This window comes from Melopsittacus undulatus, chromosome 10 (assembly GCF_012275295.1).
Source record: "Melopsittacus undulatus isolate bMelUnd1 chromosome 10, bMelUnd1.mat.Z, whole genome shotgun sequence".
Taxonomy (NCBI): Eukaryota; Metazoa; Chordata; class Aves; order Psittaciformes; family Psittaculidae; genus Melopsittacus; species Melopsittacus undulatus.
The window spans coordinates 31,719,091-31,743,271 of record NC_047536.1 but is presented as its reverse complement, the minus strand read 5'-3'; the positions used below and the strand labels follow the sequence as shown (position 1 = coordinate 31,743,271).

General features: G+C 46.5%; 2 protein-coding genes across 2 annotated transcripts in view; one reads left to right on the top strand and one right to left on the bottom strand.

Annotated features, from left to right (window-relative positions):
- TAF4 (TATA-box binding protein associated factor 4) overlaps positions 1 to 8,216 on the top strand; it is a 36,821-nt gene extending 28,605 nt beyond the window's left edge. Inside the window, exons 12-16 of the mRNA XM_005146772.3 lie at positions 133 to 263; positions 892 to 1,017; positions 2,592 to 2,648; positions 2,730 to 2,849; positions 6,676 to 8,216. Coding sequence (XP_005146829.1) covers positions 133 to 263; positions 892 to 1,017; positions 2,592 to 2,648; positions 2,730 to 2,849; positions 6,676 to 6,843 — 602 coding nt within the window. The 3' untranslated portion in view covers positions 6,844 to 8,216. The remainder of the gene's footprint in view (positions 1 to 132; positions 264 to 891; positions 1,018 to 2,591; positions 2,649 to 2,729; positions 2,850 to 6,675) is intronic.
- Positions 8,217 to 10,687: 2,471 nt separating this feature from the next.
- Positions 10,688 to 24,181, bottom strand: part of LOC101878338 (fer-1-like protein 4) — a 28,416-nt gene continuing 14,922 nt past the window's right edge. The window contains exons 24-45 of the mRNA XM_034066595.1: positions 23,944 to 24,068; positions 23,432 to 23,566; positions 22,604 to 22,777; positions 22,294 to 22,410; positions 21,962 to 22,123; positions 21,489 to 21,648; positions 20,360 to 20,448; positions 19,892 to 20,023; positions 19,544 to 19,592; positions 18,932 to 19,038; positions 18,651 to 18,782; positions 18,056 to 18,166; positions 17,538 to 17,665; positions 16,887 to 17,057; positions 16,397 to 16,551; positions 15,614 to 15,792; positions 14,634 to 14,719; positions 13,734 to 13,832; positions 13,279 to 13,520; positions 12,357 to 12,637; positions 11,636 to 11,736; positions 10,688 to 11,174 (exon numbers count right to left, since the gene is read on the bottom strand). Of these exons, the coding sequence (XP_033922486.1) occupies positions 10,994 to 11,174; positions 11,636 to 11,736; positions 12,357 to 12,637; positions 13,279 to 13,520; positions 13,734 to 13,832; positions 14,634 to 14,719; positions 15,614 to 15,792; positions 16,397 to 16,551; positions 16,887 to 17,057; positions 17,538 to 17,665; positions 18,056 to 18,166; positions 18,651 to 18,782; positions 18,932 to 19,038; positions 19,544 to 19,592; positions 19,892 to 20,023; positions 20,360 to 20,448; positions 21,489 to 21,648; positions 21,962 to 22,123; positions 22,294 to 22,410; positions 22,604 to 22,777; positions 23,432 to 23,566; positions 23,944 to 24,068 (3,116 nt within the window). The 3' untranslated portion in view covers positions 10,688 to 10,993. The remainder of the gene's footprint in view (positions 11,175 to 11,635; positions 11,737 to 12,356; positions 12,638 to 13,278; positions 13,521 to 13,733; positions 13,833 to 14,633; positions 14,720 to 15,613; positions 15,793 to 16,396; positions 16,552 to 16,886; positions 17,058 to 17,537; positions 17,666 to 18,055; positions 18,167 to 18,650; positions 18,783 to 18,931; positions 19,039 to 19,543; positions 19,593 to 19,891; positions 20,024 to 20,359; positions 20,449 to 21,488; positions 21,649 to 21,961; positions 22,124 to 22,293; positions 22,411 to 22,603; positions 22,778 to 23,431; positions 23,567 to 23,943; positions 24,069 to 24,181) is intronic.

Sequence of the window (24,181 nt, the reverse complement as noted above, 5' to 3'; positions counted from 1 at the left end):
ATAAAATCCAGAAACACTTCAATCACATTTATGAACTAGTTTAGAAGTATAGTGGAACATGACTGAGGTTAGCCACATGTTTAGCTGTATTGTAAAATAAGTTTTTACAACTGACTTCTGTCCTGATCACAGGTAAAAAACATGGCATAACAGAAATCCATCCTGATGTAGTTAGCTACGTATCGCATGCTACTCAGCAAAGACTACAAAACCTCGTGGAAAAATTATCAGAGACTGCTCAACAAAAGAATATTTCTTATAAGGTAAGTGTATTTGATTGCACAAAGCAAATAGCAAGATTGCACAAATTCAGCAGAGTATTATGTTGGCTGTAATGCCCAAGCTCTGGTATTTTGTTCTCTGAATTTAGGTTGTTTATTCTCTTGACTGATTCATCTTACATTAAGATATTAATACACATGGATTACTAGAACTCTTCAGCTTGCATGTACAAAATATTTTAAAAGCAAATGCAGAGAAATTGTACCCTCCCCCTTTATTATGTCAAAAATTTAGAGTCTGAGTGATTGTACAATCAGGCAGATAACAGCGCTGCTTCGATTTCTCAAGAGACTGCTGACAGATGGGTGTTCTTAATAGATTCAAATGCCTGAACAGTGTTTAAAGAAACCACACAGCTCTGTGAAATACGGTCAGGAAGTTAAAGCTGTGATGATATTAGTTTTGAAGTCAAAATCTGATGATTCATGACTAGAACAAAATGCTTTTAAGAATCCTAGCTGGTTTGACTGGTGTAAATACACACTTGCAATTTGCTTTAAGAGGACAAAGTGAGCATTTGAGCTTTAAATGTGTAAGTAAGTTCTACAGCACAGTACAAGCTAACAGCTTTAAGAAATGTAACGAGAAACATCTTTTCCATGTTTTCAGGATGATGAAAGATACGAACAAGCAAGTGACGTTCGGGCACAGCTCAAGTTCTTTGAACAACTTGATCAAATAGAAAAGCAGCGTAAAGATGAACAAGAAAGGGAAATTTTAATGCGTGCAGCAAAGGCAAGTGCTTGCGTTTCACACGTGTTTGCAATGTGTCAGTTTTGACATCAGAGCTGCAGTTTCTTTTCATTCTGAAGTGCTTGCAGTGAAGGGGAACACTAATCTTCGAAGATGGAGCTTGATGAGTATATTCTTTAGCTAGATCTCTATTCTGTTTTTCATGGTAAGGCATGTGAGACAGCTTCTTTGCCAGTCTTATTACATGTTCCCAATTCAAGTAGGTCTTAAACCTTAGTTTTTGCACTTTACTTTGTGGAAAATATGAATTTTATAGCTTGATGGTACTCATAAATAGAATAGAAACATTACAGGTATTTTGGAGACCAGAAATGGAATCCAGATTTTTTTTCTTTAAAATTCACAGAAATACAATAAATAGGAAGCAGTTAATGTAAGAACAAATGTAAGCTTTAGACTTTGAGGTTTTACTCAGTGACATGAATATAGGATGAATGTGACTTAGCTGGACAGATGCACTCTAGAAATAATTCACAAAATAGCCTAAGGGTTCTGCTGGGTTTGTGATCCCAACATCTTCATTTTAGTTGGTTCCTGTTAGACCTGAGCTGGAAAGCTCTATCCAGATTTTGAGCCCTGTGCTAAGTAGACTTCAGAAGGAAAGCAATTCAGCGGTCTAGGAAATGTGACCTGTGAAGTCAGATTAAAGAGTAAATCCATTTACTTCAGAAGAGAAAAGACTGGGGTGAGACATAATTCCTCATGAATTTGTTTTGCATATTCATATCATCCTGTTTGCTGCATATAAAGTGGAGGAGGGTAGGCATAGGTTAATCATGAGGAAAAGCTTAATATTCTGAGGGAACTTGAGTGCTGAATTAAAATAATTTAATTTGTAGTTGGTCTAAAGAATGTATGGATTTAACAGTCAGCATTTGTTTGAATATAGTTAGTCTTATGTGAGAGTACGGATGGATGACTGTCTTGAAGGTCTTCCTGTTTCCTGTTTAACTTCTTGGAAAAGGCAAGAAACTAAGAGAATTTACATTCAGTGTCAACTTAGCAAAAAGATAGTAATTGGCAAATAGGTGTTAATAGTGTTAGACAATAAAGTGAAATGGGAAGTAGCTAATGTAAATGGTCTGTTGGTCAGTTAGCTGCAGCTTGTTCAAACAGGAGTCTGATGTGTAGGTGTAGCAAAAAAGATATGTTCTTAGTGCATAATTACACAGCAAGGGGAGGAATTTTCCCAAAAAGTACAGGTCTGATTCCTTCTTTCATATGCAGTTTCAATTCACAGATCTCTGTAATTCATGTCTTGTCATGGTTTTGAGGTGTAAATGCTTAGCTATTACTTTACTATTTTTAACAAAGCTGGAAAAAGAGATGCTTTTTCAAACATAGATACCTGAAACTAAGGAAAGCAAAACTGCTTTGAATTCCTAAAAGTCGTTTTCCCCTGTTGCCCTCTCTGGCAGGGGCAGGTGTTCTCCACTTCCTGCTTTAATTTAAGTAAAATTTTTGTATGCTTTGTAAAACTGTAACTGCTTTTGTAACCCAGTTAATTTTTCTTTCTTTTTCTCCAACCATGCCATGTCTATCCTTTATCAACATAGTCTCGATCTCGACAAGAAGATCCAGAACAGCTTAGGTTGAAACAGAAGGCCAAGGAGGTGAGTGTGCACCTTAACACGAACTTTTATCTTGGGAATTGAGAGAAAAATAATTAACTGTACTTTCTCTGGCACACACAGATGCAGCAACAAGAGCTAGCACAGATGAGACAGAGGGATGCCAACTTGACTGCATTAGCTGCCATTGGTCCCAGGAAGAAAAGGAAAGTAGATTCGCCGGGATCTGGATCAGGGGCAGAGGTACAGTGCAATTGTGTTCTTTTGGTTTGCTGTGTCAGCGTCTATAAAACCTTTCTGTTCCGTGTTTTTTCCCTAGTTATGGATGCTTTGAGCAGCAGAAGTGTATTTTGTGTTCAGATTTGCTTGCTCCAAGATCAGGCATCTGTGTGTGGTATGGGGAATAGAATTCGAGTTGTCATTCTCTGTTTCCTCCTGCATTGGAGGAATGTTAGAAAAGCCAACTCTGTTCTCTCAGTCTCTGCTGGTTTTGGACTTCCATAAGTTTTGGAAAGAGATTGTTGTTGTTGTAGTCAGCCTCCTTAAATAGGAGTGCAGAGTAATTAATGCTGAGGTGGGTGCAGTGATAGAATTGAGTCGCTGCTTAATTTGACAGCAGGAGCTTCATGTCATAGGAACTTTCCTAATTCCTTTCTTTAGCTGTTCATTTGCCTTAGTTTTAGTATCTCTACAGCAGATCAGTTTCACCAATTCCATCTGATAATGATGTTTTTGAATCCTTTGTATATTCTACTGTTCAATCTGGCCTTCTAAAATGTCTCTGTAGACTAAGTGTCATTGTGCTCAATATGTGATTAGTTTAATGTTAGTTCGGGTACATTGGTAAACTACCTGCTGTATTTCTAACCAAGATACTAAACATGAAATGCTGTAGAGTTGCTTTCTGCATGGAAGAAATACGGGATTTCTCTAGTGTTTGAAAAGAACAAAATCTTCTCAAAATTTGTCATTTATGGGGACAAAAGCTCTCTTCGGAATTTGAGGATTTTTTCACTGTTTCAGATAGCAAGTACCAGGATAATAATAGTTTAATAATTCTGATTATTACTCCCTGAGAATTCCCAATTTTTAGTGCTAGAGCATTTATAGGGTAGAAAGGCCTTTTGTTTCAAAAGAATCCACCTCAGTTTATACTGAATTTCTAGAAGAGATTATTTACATGTGCTTGATATATGAAACGTTAGAGAACAATACTAGTAACTGTTATTTGTATTAACAAATACAAAAAGAACAATCAGGCCTCTCTGGAGCATCTTCTGAAGTAATTTTGAGTTTTGAAATTTATTAAAATGCTTGTTACTAATAATAAGACTTCTGAAAAAATAAGTTGATGAATTGCTGTGTTAAAGGTTTATAATTATGGCTTAAAATTATTAAAATTGCTGTATGTGGCACTTTACAAAGATAGATGTGGATATAAATGAAGTCATCTCCAAGGAACATGCAGAAGTATCTCATGCAGCATTAACGTTGGCATTGCTTCCTTCTGCATGTGCAAAGTTAATAGTCTGTTAATGTCACTTAAGTTATGGAATGTATTTTTACATCCTCTGTGAATGCTTGGTTGTATTTCATCTAAATCTGGCTAATTCAGTTATCCCAGATTAATCACTCACTGGTTAACCAAATAACTTCAGGTTCCCTGGAAATCTCATCTCTTTGTCTGTTTAATTAAGAACCAGCTGCTTTTGATCTGATGCTCACAGCTGTGCCTCTGCTGCTGTGTCATCTGACATTTATAAACTGAGCTCCAGTTATCACCATTTGTTGTATGCAGTTTGTTAAGGCATATTACAAGAAGTGTGGAAAATAAGGTTTGTCATTACTTAAGCACAGATTTGTAAATGGAAGCTTTTGATGTCTAGGAATGCTGAATCTTAATTGCACGTAAAATCACTTCTAAGTAGTAATTGTACTGTTTTGTTTCAAAATCCAACAGAACAGGTTGCTCTCAGTTTGAGTTTTATGTCCATGTGACTTATTGAAGGTTACAAAAAAGGTTCTTAACTTATTCCATGCCTACAGGAGCAGCATAGTTCTGTGTTTTGAAAGACTCCTGATATTTATCTTTGCATCTGAAGTATTATAATCTACATAATAAAATCAGACTTGAGCTTCTACTAAAGAATATTTAAATCCCCAGAATTTAAAACCCCTTCCAACCATACTTTCTTGTTAGTAGCCATATGTATGTATTTGAGAAAATCTAGTTAGCATCCTGCATCTTCTAACTAACTTCTAGTGAAATTGATGGAAATCGGACATGTAACTTGTACAAGTGCCTTAAAATACCTCTTTGAAAATCCAGCCTTTAAACCATTCCAATTATACAGGATTTCAGTGACTTGATGCTGGTGGTTCAACAGGTAACTTACTAGAGAAACAGAAGTCTTACTTCAGTGTTAGCAGCATGATGGAACAAGAACATAATTTCCAGCACAAGTTTAGATCTTTATATGCTAGTGGAGTGTGTTTGAACCTTCTGGTGTCATAGAAGTTCCCTTAGAAAAGAAGACATTATTCTAGTAAATGATACTGGAGGAAAAAAAGAATCCCTAGCTAATCCACAGAAGTATAACCTGTTCCAGACAACTCAGAACACCATTATTTACATAAATACAGACAGAGCAAGATACCAGCAACAGACAACTGCCCAAAAGATTCCCGACTTTAAAATTGGCAGTGGAAGCCGGCTTCCCGGTCTCTGCATGCCATCTGCTGGTGCCTGCGCTCTACTGCTGCAGGGATGCTGCTTCCCGATGGGTTTGGGTGCTGCTGTTCTGAGCCAGGCTGCTCTTTGACTGTCCTTGCTGGACTGTGCCCCTCTTCCTACCAGAAAGTGTTTCTGTGCAAGTGCACAGGATGTGATCAAACCCAGGTCTTCAATGGAAGATGCACTGTGTCACGGGAGAGTGTTCTGCCAGTTCCAATGGTTGATGACTTTAAAGCACTCCAGGAATCCCTTGCTTGTATAAAGGAAAGCATAGCAAGCAGAGTTGTGGTAATTGTGTGTATCCTGTTGGGACTGTGTGTTCTGCAAGTGAAAATGTATTTGAGTTAGCCCAACAGAGCCCAACTCCATTACCAAGCAGTGCACATCTAAACAGCTAAAGCATATGGGTATCTGTAAAGATATCAGATTATTTTTTTAAGTGACAAGTATCATAATATACTACTTATCTTGCCACTTTGTGTAGAAAACTACTAGTGTGTACCAGAGATGCCTGAATGACAAGACAATGAATTCAGAGATCATTAGAGAATGTCTGACTGTGTCTAGGATAGCTGCTGCTTAATATAACCCTGAGTTTGGCTACTGTTGTCACTGAAAGGAGAGCTCATGGCACCCTACCGTGAAAAGCAGGGTGGAATCTAGTATGTTATTCAAGACAGGATCCAGGCAATAGGGCTGCTTCCCACTTCAGAGCACCAGGGCTATCCTTGGGATCTGTCTGCCAGCACTGGGAAGAATGCTATCTCTTTTTTGGTTGTTTGTTTTGGTTGTTTGGATTGCTTATCTTTAGTGCCTTCCTAAAGATAAGAGCAGTGCTTTGTGTTTGGCTTTGCTTGAGTCTATATTTAATGTTACTGAAAGCTTCTGATTGTTCAGCCATTGTTTATAACTAGTAAAAAGAAATCTCTGCTCTCGTAGCATACAGCTACTGCTTGGTACCTTCACATACATAGTCTGTTAGATCTTACCTTGTGTGTTTTCTCTGCAAAGTTGCAGAATACTTGGGGGTACGGACGTAGAACCATAGAATGGTTTGGGTTAGAAAGGATCTTAAGATCATCCAGTTCCAAACCCCTGCCATGGGCAGGGGCACCTCACATTAGACCATGTCGTCCAAGGCTCTGGCCAACCTGGCCTTGAACACTGCCAGGGATGGAGAATTTGCTGCTTCTCTGGGCAACCCATTCCAGTGCCTCAGCACTATCACAGTAAAGAATTTCTTTATACCTAACCTGAACTTTCCCTCTTTAAGTTTGAAGCCATTACCTTGTCCTGTCACTGCTGTTCTGATTTACCTGTTCTTCTCCTTTGCAGGGATCTGGTTCAAATGCAGCAGTCCCAGGCGGCTCTGGAGTCGGAACAACCAGACAGTTTACGCGACAAAGGATAACGCGGGTGAACCTCAGGGACCTCATATTTTGTTTAGAAAATGAGCGAGAGACAAGCCATTCACTATTGCTATATAAAGCATTCCTTAAGTAATGGAAAAGATCAAGGTATTTTTGACGGAGAGACGCCTGAGGACATTTTTTAATATATTTACAAATTACGCCTTTTTGTAACAAGCAAACGGGATATTGTTTAAAAAACAACCACCTCTTTACATGGAACAGTTTTATATTCCTGTTTATAAATAAACTCTTCAGTATCAGAGAAATACATTTCTGTAACAGTGAGGATACTTACAAGGCCTGTGGAGACTATAAAAGGACAATTAAATTTTAACTCATCTCTTTGATTGAGTGGCCTTCTTGCCAAACAAGCCATATATAAAGACTGATGGAATCGTTTAGCAAATAACTAGCTACCCTTTGTCAACCCTGTAGCAGTTTCGACATTAATTGTGCATTTTAGTTCAGTTTTATTCAACTAAATCAACTATATAGGCATATGTCTACAGCAGATGACCTCATTTCATTTAGCTTGTTTTTTTAAAGTCAGTTAGCAAAGCAAACTGATTTTTTTTAAAGAATATTTATCTTTTTCCCCCAAATGTTCAAAATCTAGAGGGATATACAGTTAATTTTAAACATAACCTCAATTTTAATCACATTATTGCTTATTAGAGGCCCTGAAATCCCATAAAGGAGGGTTTACTTCTGAATGTTTTAGCAGCATCTGTAAAAATGCATTTTTATTTGCTATAGTTTGTAAAGCTGTAAAGTTAAAAAAGGAAAAAAAAAAAGGAAAAAAAGAGAAACCTTTTCAGCATAAATATATTTTACTTGCACTGTGTTTTTTAGCTAAAGTGAAAGCTTAGATTAAATAAAATCAAAGTCGGGAGGAATCATCAAAAAGACTGTTTCTCAGTGTGAATCAAGTGTCGAAAAATGGTTGGTGTATTTTGTCAGTAATTGTACATAATTTTTGGCACATAACATAAAAATGGCTATGTAAACTATAATTATTTTGCTAAAAGACTGTATGCAAGCTGTGGGCCTACTTTAAAGATGTCCAGAGCAAAGTCCCTTCTTTGTACCTATTTTTTTATTACAAATATACTAATTGGTTCTTTATATTTTCAGAGGTTATTGTATTAAATTGTCTATTGATAGTACTTTTATGACTGTAAATACTTTGGCTTTCTTTGTGTGAACTCTCATGGTAGAATTTAACTCTCTTGCGTGTAAACTGAATGCTGATCAGTATTTTTATCAACACCTGACAACTGTTACACCCCTTTTATTTTGTCTTTTAGGAAATCCTGTCTTTCCATTTTTTTTTCATGTAAATTTTGCACAGTTACTTGTTCATATGTAAATATTTTACTTTCAAAAATGAAGTTTTTAATTGCTATTGTTTTATATAGGATTGAAAGAAAATTAACTCCTTTATTAAAAACAAATTTATCTGTATTTGCTAATGTATTTTTCTCGCTAAATCTTTTCTCCTCTTGGATTTATTTGTCTTGGTATAGTAAAAGATTAGTCTGTCTGAGGGGATGCTGTTTCCTGAAGATGCACTTTGGTGGGAGGGGGGTTATATTGTTTTGTCAGTTTGGGGGTATGTAACTTTATGAATCTTGACATTTTGTTGTTGTCTGAGGGATCTTGGACTAAGATCAATGGGTTTGGTTTATCTGGTTTTTGTGTTTCTGAAGAGATCTTGAAAGTATTTTGGGTTTGTTTAGCGAAGGTTTAATAAAACACCTTCTCCTTGAGGGCAGTCTGCTCCCCCAGCCACAGTTAACTACAAGGACTTCAGAAGAAGGTGTGATATAAACCACAGACTTTGGAGCACAGCTATGAAAGGATATAATCAGGGACTTGGTTTTGGTTGCTAATATGAGCATGTAGGAAGGTGTTTTCACGATGCTCTGTGCAGAATGTTTACCTTTTGGTTTGGGTTTTTTTAATCCCTTCTCTCACAGGCAACTTACTTAAAGAATAATTCACATGGGTGAGGGCCTAATCCTGCTCTCAAATATAAAATCATATTAATTTGATCATTGCTTACAACAAACAAATCTATCTACAGGCACCAATCACTGCTATTGAAGTGGTGCTTAGATTGGCATTGACTTGGGCCACATGAGACCATGGATTAGCCCATAACATGATGGACTCAACACCATACATGACACTTACTTGAAGATTTGTTTGTAAACCTCAAAGGTCTTCCAAACTGTGTAATGGTATTAAGGGAAAAGAAACAACTTTGACTTTTGGCCAAAGCATCGTCACAGCCTTCCCTTAACGGTTAGAAGTGTTGGTTTAACTGTGACTCCCCACTGGCTATCCAAGGACCAAGCACAGAGCCTACAAAGATGTGGCAGGTAAGCTGGCAACAAACTGACCTTCAGGTGCTAATTCCAGGAGCAAGCAGGGGGTAAGATATGTTTGAACAATCAACGTTATTTCATGGGGTGCTGTACCTTGTGCTCCCTCTTCAGTGGAGGTTGTAGCTTAGAAATGGGCTGGAGAGGCTATAAGAGGTGGGAGAGATCTGTAAGACCATAGCACCTGGCTTTAAATTACACATTTTTAGGTGCATAGTCAGCCCTTCATGTAATTTTTCTCAGCTTCTAAAAGCTTTTAGACTGAAAAGCTGATAGCCTCCATCTCCCTCCAGTAATTCAAATCCATGTAATTTTTGACTGGGATCTTGGCCCTTAATAACTTCATAGTTGGTACTGGAGTGAGCATTACCTCATGTGCATGTATTGGGGAGATATTTTCATGGCCCATCTGTTGCTGCCCTTCATCCTCTTTGTCCAAAGAGTGAGGCAAATTCGTTGTAGCACCCTCACAACTGGAGGTGAGTGCACTGAAGATTGCCACAAGAGGGAGGCTCGCTCCATGTGTGTGGCTATGATTGTTCATTATCCCTCTCCTTACAGCACTTTCAGCTCTGTGTCAGGCACAGGTCACTTCTCTCACTTGGAAGTTTACCAGCATTTGTGTGTGTGACCTAAAGGCTCTCAACCCTGTTTTACAGAACTCATGACTATATTTTTAACACCTTTGGTGGATAATGCTGTAATGTTCCTCAACTATAATTCTTTTGCTAGCACAAAAATTCAACAGAACAAATAGGATACAGTGAGATGCTCTGATTTCAGCCTGGTTTTCAAGTTTCACAGGTGTGTAATTAAATAGGTAAGTTTTTAGGGAAGCTATTGAAATACATACTGAGATGCACGAACGCTCTGATCAATGCCATCAAATTCACAGTAATTAAGATTCATGTGATCCAAGAAGTTTCCCCATCTTTTTGAGGTTGTCTAAATGACACACAATGCTATAAGAAGTGTAATGCAAGGATAATTCTAACCATTTTCTTATGTTTGCAGTTATTTGTCCACCTGCAAAGAAGACTCTGACCCTTTGGGAAGTGGGGTGGGAAGGCAGCTCAGATGGGCACAGCTGTAATGCAATGTTAGCATTAATGTTGCTCTGGAGGGTGAATGCAGACCCATGTGTCCAGGTGAGCTACAAACCCTTACACTGTGTGTTCAAGTGGGGAGGGATCCCTTCTTTAAACACTTCCAGTGCTTGTGCAGGGGATTTTACATATCAGGGCTTTAGGCAAGCACAGGTTGACTGAATGTATTAAAATGTGGTATAAAGGGAAAAGAGGAAAAGGCCAAGCTCATTTTCTCCCCAAAACATACTCTGTTCCTGCCCTATTTACCATCCACTCGTGCGGCCACCTTCACTGTAAAACCCATTAGTCAGTTAATCTAACTGGAAATGCCACGGTCCCTCTGAGCATCATCTGTGTCCTGCCAAAACTCAGGGTGAAGCACCTACCTCCTGTTGCGAACAGATCCCATCAGGGCTTGTCTGTGCAGAAGACAGGAACACTGGGGCACCAGAGACCATGCTGAAAATAAATCTCATTTAATTTGCATCAGCCCAACACCACAATCCAGATTCATGCAAATGACCCCATGCCAATGCCCCAGTGCTGTGCTGTCTGGTAGGAAAGGTGAAGGGGGATCAGCAAGGAGTGCCTGCAGCATCTCACTGGTACTTATCATGGAACAGTGCTCCCCAAAGAGAGGCCACTTGTGCAGGTCTGTCACTCTGAAGGTTGCCTCTGCACCTGCAGGATTCCTTAAACTTGCTGGTCCAGTCCCAATTCCTACAATAATCACCCTATATTTGAGTAGTCATGGGCTGAAGAGCAACTATCCATTGATGATCTTCTCGCTAATGTATCCAGGCATAGTGTAGATCAAAAGAACCAGGAAGATGGTCAGAAGAGCAACAATCAGCAGCACAATGATGTACTTCTTGTACCGCTTCCAGATAAAGAACACGAAGGTCTTCATAGGATTCACAAACCAGTTGAAAGAGGTTTTTGGTCGGCTGGAATGGAAAGGGAAGAATAGGTAAGCACAGGCTCAACTTCCAGGACAATACATTGCCCTCATGGGGCACCAGCTCTTCCTGCTGCTTCCAGGCAGGATCACCTTAAGGGCTGCATTAACTACAGTGCCTGTGAAAGTGCTGGATACAACAGGATACCAGGCTCAGGCAAACCCTACAAGTGCTGCTCTGCATCCTTGTGGCCAACAGGGACATTCACATGGCTAAACCAGAGCTGCCTTTTCTGCACAAGCAGTGCTATGTCATCACTGCCTTGAGAACCTCACTGAGCCTAACCCTGCCCCAGATGCTGCAGCCCCAGTTCTGCAGCCCCCATTGCCCAGGTCCCCACTGATTGCCCTCATCTTCCTGACAAGCAGCTGCTCCCTGTCCCCATGCAACCAGCTGCTGAAACCCCAGCACTGTCCATCCCTGTTCGTGGGGATAACAGAGGGACTCACTTGGGCTTTTCCAGGGGTTCAGGCTCTTTTCGGCCCAAACCAACAGGATTCTTCTCAGCTTCCTCCACAGTCAGCAGCTGGAATTCGGCTTCCACCTTACCCTGCAGGGAAAACAAACCTGAGCCACAGATATTGCAGGTCCCTGCCAGGACTGGGTTTGTTCCCTCCCAGTTCCATCACCCTCTTCTCCAGGCATCAGCTACAGCACCTCTGACTTCACAGCCAGCAGAAACTGGGGCCTGGCCAGAAATGAACTGGTTTGCAGCCAAGGCACTGCACTGTAATGCACTGCCTGATCCCAGGGGTGTCTGCAGCCTCCAACACCAGCACTGAGCTGAATTCACCCCTTGGGACAAACAGTGGTCCATGAGCAGCACCATCAGCAGTGAATCTGTCCTGGGACAGCTGGCACCTGGACAAGCTTTTGCTGCTGTCCTGTCTGGTGGATGTGGAGCCACGTTCCTCTTGGTTTGCTCCCTGCACTGAGCACTGGTGTGTGGGGAGCTCTGAGTAAGACACAGATAATCCCTGTGGGCTGCTGCACACACCTGTGGGCAGATGAGGGGCTGGATTTGCAGCAGATGGAACAAGTCTCTACTGCTGTACAAAGTCCTCTCAGTACCTTACTCTGTAGGTGCTGTGCATGCAATGGAGGTTGCAGGACCAAAGTTGCTGTGTCAAAACCACCTCCCTACTGACCTGTGCCAGCATCCCCCCTTACCGTCAGGAGGTACTTGTTCCCACTGGGGTCTGTGAACTCCAAGTCCTCCGGTTTGACTGAGCTGCTCCGCTTCTTTTTCTTCTTCTTCTGCTTCTTCTCCCTCTCCTCTCTCTCCTCATCCTCTTCTCCTTTGAGCTTGATGAAGGGCCACCAGCCCCTCATGCGCTTGTTCCGGAAGATGGAGAAGCGCGGGGTTGCGTTCTCCTTGGCCATCTTGATGGTGCAGTGCTCCGAGCTCTTGGCTGCCCGCACCATGTCATGCAGCTTCAGCTCCATGGACCCTGCAGGCACAGTGAAGAGAAGAGCTCATGATGAAATCCCCACCCATGATGTGGGTTTCTGCCTCAGCCACGCTCCCACCAGCAGGAGCAGGTCAGTGATCGAGCAGCATCCTGCACATCGACAGGTGGAGAACATGAAGCTCAGCTTAAGAAAGGACCAGCCCAAAAGTTAGAGACTAAGAAGTGGAAGCCACAGGTCTTGTCTCATCTCTGGCCAGTTTGGTTTGCATGGGGTACAATGGGTTATTTTCCCTCCTTTACCACATCTACCCTGCTCTCCTCACGTGTCCAAGCTCTTTTTCCCCACTTGTTCCTGCAAATGCCAATCAAAACTTTAAATCTGGGAAACTTCTTAAAGGTTTCAAGTTTGTCTCACACCTGAAGCAGCCCCAGTTCAGTTCCTGCATCCCTATCCTCATTGGAAGGAGCTCCCACAGCCCTGAAGAGGGGCACCAAGGTCTTGGGACAAGCATGCAAGCTCAGGGGCCATCTCCAGGCTCTGCCTGCATCTCACACGTGAAAACCCAACCCAGGTGACCTGTGTGCTTGATCTGATGCTCCTGATGTCCCTGTCTCAGAGATCTGATTCCCAGGGTAACACAGTAATACCCCAGCAAGGTGAGGGACAGGTCCCACCATACCTAGGAAGTCATTGGCTGAAATCCTGTCATAATCCCAGACCTGGAGGACCAGAACAGCCGGTTCCCGAAACTCTGATTCCTCCAGCGAGAAGACAGAATCCTTCTTCTTGTAGGTGATCTCCTTCTCGGTCGGGAGGTAGTTGAAGCGGAAGATGAACCTCCAGTTGAAATTGCCCTCCCCAGTCAAGGAGTTAAAGTGAACATCTGTCTCCTGCTTGTCGTGGTCGAGACCCTTTATCCAGCTGCAGGAGGAACCTGGTTATCCCTTACCCCTGTCAGCCAGACCCAAAGGCTGAGCAGAGGATGGAGGGGCTGCAGGAAGGAGTCAAGGGGCCAAACCAGACCAACACTTGTGGGGGTACAGCAGGGGGATGGAACAGGGCACCTCATGGTGAGGATCAAAGGAAGCAGCGAGGGCAGGAGCCGGGGTCTGGCCTCCCCATCTCCCATCAGACCTTTTCACGTAGATGTCACTGGAAGGCTCTCCCGTTATGGGGTTGACATCATCCAGGATCACATCGTCTGTGTTCCAGATGATCACACGCAGCTCGTAGCTGTGGGGAGGACAGAGGAGGGTGAGACGTGTGCTGGGAGGGCAGGGCAAGGCCACGTGTAGTGGTCCCTGCCAGGGCTCCTCTGGCCAAGCACAGCCCAGCAGGCTGCTGCCATGCACCAAGCCCCTCCTAAGGGCTACAACCCACGGCACAGCCACAGTCACAACAGGCAGCTCTTGCTAAGTAAATCCCTGGGGAAACCCAACCAGCCCCACAGGAGCACAGAGAGGCTCAGGCAGGAAGGGACCTCTGGAGGCTCTGCTCTGATTTCAGGGTAAATCAGAGTGCTCAGGGCTGTGTCTGCATGAGCTCCGAGCACCCACAAGGATGGGTATCCAGCACCTCCTGGGTCACTACATCCCTATCCTAGGGTAGCTTCACTCTCCTTGGGGAAATGTTTTCCCTCTATCCACTTGGAATGCTTCTTGCTGCAATTTGTGTCCATCATCTCTCATCCTTTCCTGTGCACCCCTGAGAAGAATCTGCCCTTCCGTCCCAACAGCCCCATTAACATCACTGTGAACAGCAGATGTCCTCCTTCAGCCTCACTTCTCCATCAACCCAAAGCACTCTGGTCCAAACTGAAGCCAACACAGAGCCAGATGAGGAGCTCCGAGCTGGGCTTCTACCACCTTCGTTTTCAGCCTTAGGGGTATTAACCCTGCCCTTCACAAACACTTAGGAGCTGAAGCTCTGATGCCCCAAGCTGATGCACACTAGAGACCACCCTATGGCAGTGCTGAAGCAGAGCCTGTGGCACATCCCTCCCGCAGACCCCCAGCCCCATCCCGTGTGTGTTACCTGACAGGCAGCCGTGGCTGGATGTTGACTGGTGGTGGTGCAGGGACATCATTTGGGAACATGTCAATCCACATGTGCAAGGAGCCCTAAGGAGGGAAGGCAGCACAGAGACTTCAAACCACAGCCCTTCAAGGAGCAAGGGCAGCTCTGGCCAGAAAGCCATTGCTTGGCTCTGTCCATCCCCAGCCCTTCAGGGACCTGTGACTGGATTCTAGAGAGGAAAATGGTTCACACTACCAAAAATTACAGGGAAGCAAAGCAGCAGCAATAGAGACAAAGCAGAGGGAGAGGCAGGAACTGGCAAGGACACCACCACCCACCACGGTGCATGGTGAGGGACTCTTCATTGGGGACTGTAGTGATAGGACAAGGGGTAATGGGTTGAAACTTAAATAGCAGAGGTTTAAATTGGATATAAAGAAGAAATTCTTTACTGTGAGGGTGCTGAGGCACTGGAATGGGTTGCCCAGGGAGGTTGTGAATGCTCCATCCCTGGCAGTGTTCAAGGCCAGGTTGGATGAAGCCTTGGGTGCCATGGTTTAGTGTGAGTTGTCCCTGCCCATGGCAGGGGGTTGGAACTGGATGATCTTAAGGTCCTTTCCAACCCGAACTGTTCTATGATTCTATGGTGGCAGGGAGCGGAAGGCAGAGCAGGTCCCTTGACCCCCACACACCTCATGAGGAAACAGGAAGGATTCTGGGCACCAGCACTGGTACCACAACATTGATGGATGGAGAGCCCTTGAGGAAAGGGTGTTCAGAAGCACAATGAGAGGTCAGAGCAAAGGACACCCAAGGCCAACAGTGCCCACTTCATAAGGAGGGACAGCCTCCATAGACACGGCTCCAGCTGCCCATCCAGGGACAACACATGGGATTCATGCCACGGTGAGGAGGAAAACAGGGGCCTGGGCTGGGAACCAGCTGCCCCAAAGGTCCTTCCCAGAGCAATGTCTGTGCTGGGCAAGGAAACCCCTCACCTGCACAAGCCCAGGGTTCTCAGGGTTGTAGAGGGAGCGGATCTCCACGTGCTCTGGTACCAGCTTGTATCCATATCCTGGCATCTCTTCCCAGTGCTGCAGGACGTACAGAGCCTTGTGTTCATCGTCCACGGCAGAGTTCTCATCCGCTGCTCCTCTCTTGCTCCTCACAGAGGCCTCTGCAGCAGGACACAGCCAGGTAGGAGATGAAGACCTCTGGCCAGCAAAAGCCATGTCAGGAGTTGGAATGGACCAGGCAAACAAGCACCTCCCCAGGAAAACAACGTGGGGAGAAGCAGGAGGTGAGGGTGAAGTTCAAGACCCAATCCTGCAGGAACCACCATGCGAGGACAAGAGGACCAACCCAGCCCTGGGTTTATGAAGAGCATCCACCCCTTGAGATCAGACTGAGACTGAAACCATGCCAAGCTGGCCCTGAGCACAGCAGAGGTCCATGGGGCACTGGTTGCAGCCATGGCTGAACCAAAGCCAGCTCTCGGGAACACCAGGACAGCACCTCCCAGCTACCCACTGACCTGACAAAGGGGGAAAAGGGCTTTTGGAGGCCACCATCAAAGCCATGTGTGTATCACTGCCATGCAAGTGAGTTTACTTTGTGATCTAACAGCCTGGATCTTCCCCCAGTGCAACACCATCACCTACTGCAACCAGGGCACTGAGGATGCTTCCTGGGAAGAGGGGCTGGTGGGTTCCCAGACCTCTCCCCACCCGGCACAGGCAGCAGGATAAGGGAGCAGCCTTTGTCCTCCCATCCCTCTGTACCTTCAGGAAAAGCCTCTGGAGGGACCTTGAATATCTTATTGTCCACTTTGACCTCCTCTCTCCTGTACTCTGCTGCAGGGAGCGAGTTTTTCTTGCATAAGCTATCCAAGATCTGTGTGGGTTTGAAGGCATCGCGCCAGGCATTGTAGCCAGTCCTGCATGGAAGGAAGGACACTGACAACGTCTTCAGCTTGGACACAACAGGTTCTCATCCCTGCCTGCCCTACAGCACAGCCTGTACCACCAGATCCCGGCTCAGACTCCCACTGGGAAAACCCCAGGTCTGCAGTGGGGATCAGAGCTACCACAGGAAGCTGGTAGGGATCGAAAGGAGATGGAGTTACCCAGGTAACCTGTAGTGCATCTGAGGGGCACCGGCTCAAAGGAAAGTGGGTGCAAGCTCTGCCCTGCAGAACCGGAGCTGCTCTGCTGCCCACCCAGGTGGGTGGTGAGAACACATCTCACGTCCCAGTGCATCACTGGTACCTACGTGTCATACTGAGAAGCCACTCCGCAGTTGGCCCTGTGCTTGCTGTAGAATCGATTCTCCAGGTCAATCTTGGTCTCCCCAATCAGATCATCAGATCCAACCAAGTCATGGTCAAATATTGCCACAGTGAGCTCCGATTCCACGGGAAATGACACCGTCAGCTCCACCACTCTGGATAGAAGCAGGCAGGTAGAGTGGAGTTAGCAAAGAGGATGGAAATGAAACCCATGCTCTGCTTTGATTGCCCTACTCATCTAAGAGCTGTATTTGACAACTCCAAGGCCCCTGATAGAGCCTGCTTCTCCATATTTCAATGTGTGAACTCCACAGCGCAGCAGTTTTCAGTGTGCACGCTCAAAGGAGCTGCTTTTCCAGAATGCCCTTGGATAGAGCTTGGGGAAAGCTCTCCAATGCTCTGTTGCTCCTCGGCTTGCTGCTGTTTGTTAAATCAAGCGCTTAGGAATGCTCCCATCTTAACCCAACACACTGATGCCTCCTGTGTTAGCCAGTGGCAAGAGACATGCCTGGGACCTTTGTGATAGAGCACGAGATTCCCAGCAGAAAGGAAAAGTGGCACATGCTGGACCACAGTCTGAGCCCCAGATCTCCACTATTCCCATTAAACCTGCTGGATGAAAACTTCATGCGTACTCTCCAAACACGGGGTTGAGCTGCTTTGGGATGTATCGGTCCTTTGTGTCCTTCTGCTCCTGCCCCACAGTCACCACCACATAGGGATCTGCCTTGCCATTGGGGTCGGCTGGAGACAGGTTAGTAGCCTGGAATACACAAGAGGAACTGCCATGCACCAACTGCAGAGAGCGACTTGCACATGGAACCATCTGAACCCACTGTCAGGGCCCTCCCGCAGTGAAACCAGCACTTGTTCCAACACAAATCCCACTCAACAAGCCACTCATGTCTCCATCTTCTTGCTCATAGGCTTGAGGCAAAGCAGAGGAGCCAAGAAATGCCAATGGGAATGTTAGTACCTGCTGAAGCTACAAAGCATGGAAGGATCCCCATGGACAAGACGCAGCTGACTCCCGCTGGCCTTCAGGCCAGTGTCAAGCTTGTCACGAGTGCCACTGTTCATATTCAGTGAGCAGAGAATGACCCATGGAGGGACAGAGCCCCAAGCATCACTGCCACCACCCCCAGGTTCTTACCTTCACAATGTAAACCCTTACAAGAACCTTGATGGGTCTGTTCCTTGGAACACCCTGGGAGACCTTGGGCTCAGTGCCGGCTTCTGCAGTGGGGTAGACGTAGAAGGAGCCCTGCAGGAAAGACACTGTCAGTAACAGCTAGATACAGAAGAGAGCATCTCAGATGGGACTGGAGCCACCAAGACCAGCTTCAAGCACCAACTGGAAAACCAGAGCCATTGCCCCATGCAGATCATAAACACCCAGTGCCTATGGGGACAGCCCTTTCCAAAGGCACAGTCCCTGTTACAAGTTAAGCTGCAGGCTGTCGGAGCACCACCAATGTTAGACCTGAACATCTCCAGGCAGTTTGGACTGCACAAGGCACCAGAGGTTTTCTAAGAACCTTTCTAAGGTGCATTTATTGATTAACAAAGGACCACAATACCCGCAGGCACCAACAGTAAATGGCCCTGCCACACCATGGCCACAGGGCACCTTGCACACACACATGCACTCTCCAAGGCTCAGCTGGTGTTGGCAGGCTCTGAAATGCAGGGTGTCCTAAGGATTTGCTTCCATGAGCACCACAAATGGCTTTCAAAGGATACAGGACCTTGTACTTCCCTACAAAATGTTCGTCCTCGTTTCCATCTTCATCCTCATTTGCCTTGCCACGATGGAGGGGGAAAATACACAGCCAGTCTTCAAAATGATCAAACTCGTTTTCCAGCTCAGAGCTGTAGATCTGAAATACACAGAAAGTAATCTGGGGGCTTTTCCTGCCATCTTAAAGGGGAGGGAGTCAGAAAGACCATCCCTTCCCTGCTTCAACCTCCTCACCAGGAGGTGACAGGGACACAGGGAAAGGGCTGGATCTGTCACCCCAATGGTCACCTGAAGGGTGGCAATGAGCTTCCTCTTGGGTCGAGCAGGTTCGGCTTCAATCACTGCCTCATCTTCCCCTTCCATGTCAATGGAGGATGCATTTAGATTTCCTCCAGCTAGAAACAGCAATAAAAGATGAGGAAATGCTCTGATCTTTCCCATCATCTCAAATATCCATCCATGAAACCACCCCAGCAACAGCTTTTGCTTTCACCCAAGGCTTTGGCCTGTGTCAGGGTAACTGGAGCTATCGCTGTGTGTAATGAGCATCCCTATGGCATCTCGGATTCCCACAGGGCATGGCTGGATGGGTGGCACAGCTTCTGCTCTACCCTCACAATCCCACGTTCTTGCAGCTGGTTTTGCTGCAGGTGTTTGCTCACTCTGAAGGCTGTTGTTTCAACACCATTTCCCATCATTTTCCGAGGGAATTTTGGTGTTTTCAGCTTGAAACAGCATTTCCCAACCCCTGCCAATGTTTCCAGTCTCTGTGCTGCCTTTTGTGTTGTTTCTGCTGAATGCTGCAAAGCTGTTGCCTGCTCAGACCCCATTCCCACAAGGCCAGCACCCTCTGGGATGGTTTCAGTCCTGTCACTCCCCACAGAAGCACTGGGAGCTCACCTGCATCATTCAGGTCATCATTGTCAGCATCTTCCTCATCACTGCGTGTCTGAAACACACACACACAGAGTCACCCCACATCCCTGCCAGCAAAGGCTTCCCCACCCAAGCACAGGACACTGTCAATGCTTTCCTGGCAGCAGGGTCAGTAACACCTAACCTGAGATCATTTAACATCAACATCACTGCAGGAGGGTATCCAGTGAGTGCCTTAAGGACATTTTCTTTCCCCCCCCCAGATCTTCCTGTTGGTTTTTCTGTTTGCTATTTAAGGGACAAAGGGCAAGGAAAGAAAACTGGGCAGACCCATAGCACATCCTTGGCAAAGTAGCTCTCATGAAACCTTACCTGGTTATAGAGCTCCTTCAGGGACTCGTAGTACTTGGACCACCAATCCAGCTCTTCCAGCTCTGGTTTTTCCTCTTCGTATTCCTCCTCCTTCTTTACAAGCTTATTGATAGGAATTTTCTTCAAAGGAGCCTTAAAAGAACAGAGAAAAGGGTTCAGAGGGAGGAAACCCCCATGTGCCCTGGGAGCCTCTGCCTCAGCTTTCAGGCAGAGCACATGAGATGCAAAGCTACCTGCAGCTCCAGGTCTGTGCTTTGCTATAGCAACAAAGGCACAAGGAACCACATCCCTGCTCCCTGTGCCTGACTCCAGACCCACAGCAGTGCTGATGAACAGGAGTGTTTGGGACCAGAGCAAAACACAGTGCTTGAAACCCAGCTCTGAGCTCTGTTTGTAGCCTTCGGTCTGGCTTTCCAAACCGCTTCGTTCCCAGACTTCAGGTTTAGCTGGGCCCAACACAGCACTCACCTTCATAAGACTGAGTGGGTGAGTGCTGGGGCCTGGGTCAATGGTCACCACAGTCTGAGAGAGAAGACGCTGGGATGAGACTTTCCGAGCTGAAATGAAGAGAGAGAGTCTCACCTTTCCATGGGTTTATCTCTGCCCGCTGCTCCCTGCCTTCTGGTCAGTTCTTATTCCACAGGGATCCCCTCCCTTTTACCCCACTATTGTGGGATTGCTTTTAAAGCTCTTGATTGCAGACCCTGCATAAACACTGGAAACCCAAGTGCAGTGCTGAGAGTGGCCACCGTCATCGACATGCTTATTGCTGACTCCCACAAACATGAGATCCTCCTTCCCCACTCAGGAATAACCACACATCCCTCAACCCTCTGCCTCTTCCCCTTTGTGCTGTATTTACTCATACACTTCCAGACCAGGAGCTCTGGCTGTTGCTATCACACAGCTCCTTAGTGAATCCATTGCCCAATGAACAAACCTCGAACTGATGATGTGAGAGAAGCATAAACCTTCCAATCCTTGGTCCTAATGGACCAGCTCCCTAAAGCCTGATGGAGGCCTCACTGGAGACAGCTCTGTAGCCTGGCTACTGAAGGTTGAAACAGGTCAATGCAATAACCCTTCCCAGGCCAAACATCTCTGATTCCAGACACAAAGTTTCCAAAGGAACAAGTCACTGCCTGGTACCTACCCCATCTGAATGCCCTGCTGGACTAAGACATCTTTATGAGCCATTCACCCTCTCCTACTTGCTACGAATGTAATGCAAACAGTGCCTAGGAAAAAGACCCTGAGAAGATGCCGCATCCACAGACAAAGCCCTGTTGATGTGGTGGGGAAGCAAGTGTTAAGCTAACCTTGGAGAAAACAGTCTGCAAATTGCCCTTTGCCATCCCCAGATTGGGATGCCAGTCCTTACACAGCAGTCCATCACCTGGCTGCTGCTGTTTCCCAAACACCAGTCTGGAACCAAGTACTACAGACCAGGACCACAGCCTGTCTCCAACCCCAACCTGTTCCATGCTGTGTGTTTGCTAGGCATCCTATGGCTCTAGAGAGGGCTTTGCTGCCTGGCTAGCAGGGAATGGAAGGGCCCTGTCTGCTCCCTCAATGGAAGCCTCACCAAGCAGCTCACCTTTGGGCACATCTTCTGGTTCCTCCTCCAGCTCTCTGGGAGAGAATTTCATCACATTGGACACAACGTGGGTACCCACCATCACCATGCGCCCAAACGCCCGCTTCTCCACCACAAAGATGCTGAGGGGAGGGTGCAGGTAAACCTGCTCTGGGAGCTCCTGCAGAAGGACCACAAGAAGAGCCTGCACACTGGGGTTTGAAGGAGCAAGGGCAGTACCCATGGCAGCCCTGATGGATGGATGATGAAGGTGTGATGGAGCCTCGCAGCTCTGCCCCAGAACCAAAGCTTTGCAGGAACAAGTGATGCTGAGACTGCTTTTGGTGGCAGTTCCATAAAGGTTTTATCTGCAGCTGGACCCTGTGGCCACAGGAGAGCAAAGCCCCAGGGGGCAGCTCCCTTGCTGTGACCTTGCCCCATGCAGACAGGCAGTGCATGGGTGCAAAGCAGCCATGGTGTGCCCTGCCACTCACCACGTCCATGTACTTGACCAGCTCAGTGAAGTTGGGGTTCTCTTTGTAGGCCACGATCACCTCTGACTCCACCTTCTTGCCAGCACATTCAATGATCACCTGGGGCTGATCCACCTCAAACAAGTTCACCCGCTTCAGGTCCCGCAGGCCCCAGAACAGGATCTGAAGCACAACACAAAGAGAGGCACATGAGGCCTCCCTCCAACCCAACCACACGAGGGCTCCGGGGCTGTTTCTTCCTCATGTCAAACACCTCCGTTCCTCATCTACTCAGGCTTCACAGGCACATCTGAGCTCCAAGCGGGATTCCAGCCCGCTGGAAGGCAGCACACCTCTATGCGGAACTCCTTCAGCACCGGGCGGATGCCCTCAGGGATGATGAACCGTCCATCGTGGGGGTCTCCCAGGTAGTCGGGCTCCTTGGGCTCCACGTCCTCGGGCACTGATGGCTGAACAGATGGATACAGGGGATTGCCATCACTTCCAAGTAATTAAAGCCATCTCTACTCCATGCCGTGCCCCTTCTCCCTCCCCTCTTGGTCTGTGCTCATAGGCTCTGTTCCTGCAAAACCAAATGTAGCTTTCCCATAGATCCTCTGGTGGGTTCCACAACCTGAGAGCAGCCACGTACAAGCCTGTTACCTCCAAATAGCCGCTGTAATCCAGCTCAATGAGCTCAAAGGTGGCAATGAGCTCTCCTGCTGCTTTGGTGCCCTTGTAGAAGTCAAAGAACTGCAGGGCAGGTTTGGTGTAGGGCTCATCCACCAGCTTCACCTGCGGGACTGCAAAGGCCTGGCCGAGGAACTCGGGAGACCCCTGCAGGAAAAGGGGGAATGGGTCAGAGCATCCCTGCATCACCTCACCTCAGAGCACCACTGATTCCAGGCAGTCTGGGACAGCACAAGAACACTCTTCCACCCTTGCCATCCTCTGCTTTGATTTCCTCTGCTCCATCCAGAGCTAGGAGCAGACCAGATGAGCCTGCAGCAGATCCTCTCAGCTCCCAGTCCATCTCCATGCAGAACTGGCCAAAAGGCTTTGCCATGCACCAGAGGACATCAAAGCTAGATCCGGTTGCTCAGTGTCCTCCAACCAGAGTGTTAATGTCTCCAAGGATCCCACAACCCCTCTGAGCTCCAGACCCAGTGTTTGAACTCCCTCTGGGTGAAGGTTGCTTCCTTGCATCCAGTTGCATTTCCCTCTGGTTCCAACCAGTGTTCCTTGCCTGTCCTCCTGGCCCTGGGTACCTCTAAAAGAGTCTCCCCTTCTTACCCTCTCCCATCAGGCAGCCGTAGGCAGCTGTAGGCAGCTGTAGGCAGCTGTAGGCAGCAGTAAGGCACTGCTTTTGCTTCATCTTCTCCAGGCTGAATGCACCCAGGTTTCCACTTCTCATCCTGCCCTGTGCTCCAACCCCAATCCACCTTCCCTGGCCTGCAAACTACAGCAGGAGGGCAGCGTGCCCATACTCACAAAGTTACTGTGGCTGAAAAGGTTGATGATAACAATGGGGGTCTCTGTTTTCAACTCTTCCTTTTTCCCATCTATAATGAGCTGGTCAAACAGAAGGAGCTCGTTCCACATGGGGCTCAGTGTCTCCTCCAGCATCTGCAGAGACAGGAGGGCTGAATGTACCACAGCCAGTGGAAACAAGCTACATACACTTCCTAAAGAGAGTGGACTGAGACCCTGCACCACACAGCCACACACAGATGGTGCCTTGCAGGAAGGGACATAGATGGTAAAAGCATGATCAGCACCTTGGGACAAGTAGCACATCCCAATGAGCCTTTGCAACCACAACGTGTGTGCTTTCTCAGTGCTCCCTGAACAGAATCACACCCACCAGAGCACATCGATATCTCATGCCTGGAATTATGGGATTTCCAGGATCCCTGCCGCAGCACTGGCCTTCGGCATGTCAGTGAGGACATGCAGATTCTTCTGTCCCCAACAAGGCAGAGGCAAGGGTTCAGTGCTCTCACCCTGGTGGTCTGGCAATAGGTCGAAAACACCACTCTTGCAAATGGATCTGAAAGGCCATTGTCATCCGCAGGGAGGATCCCTCGAGCCTGGTACAGATGTGCTCGCAGCTGGAAATAGCTGAAATCTGGTAAGAAAAAGAGAAGGTCCCTGTGCCCCAGTCCTGTCCTGTGTGAAGGACAAGGCCAGGCAGGTGGGAGTGCACACATCCTGCAAGGAATGGGTACCAGTTCTTAGGGA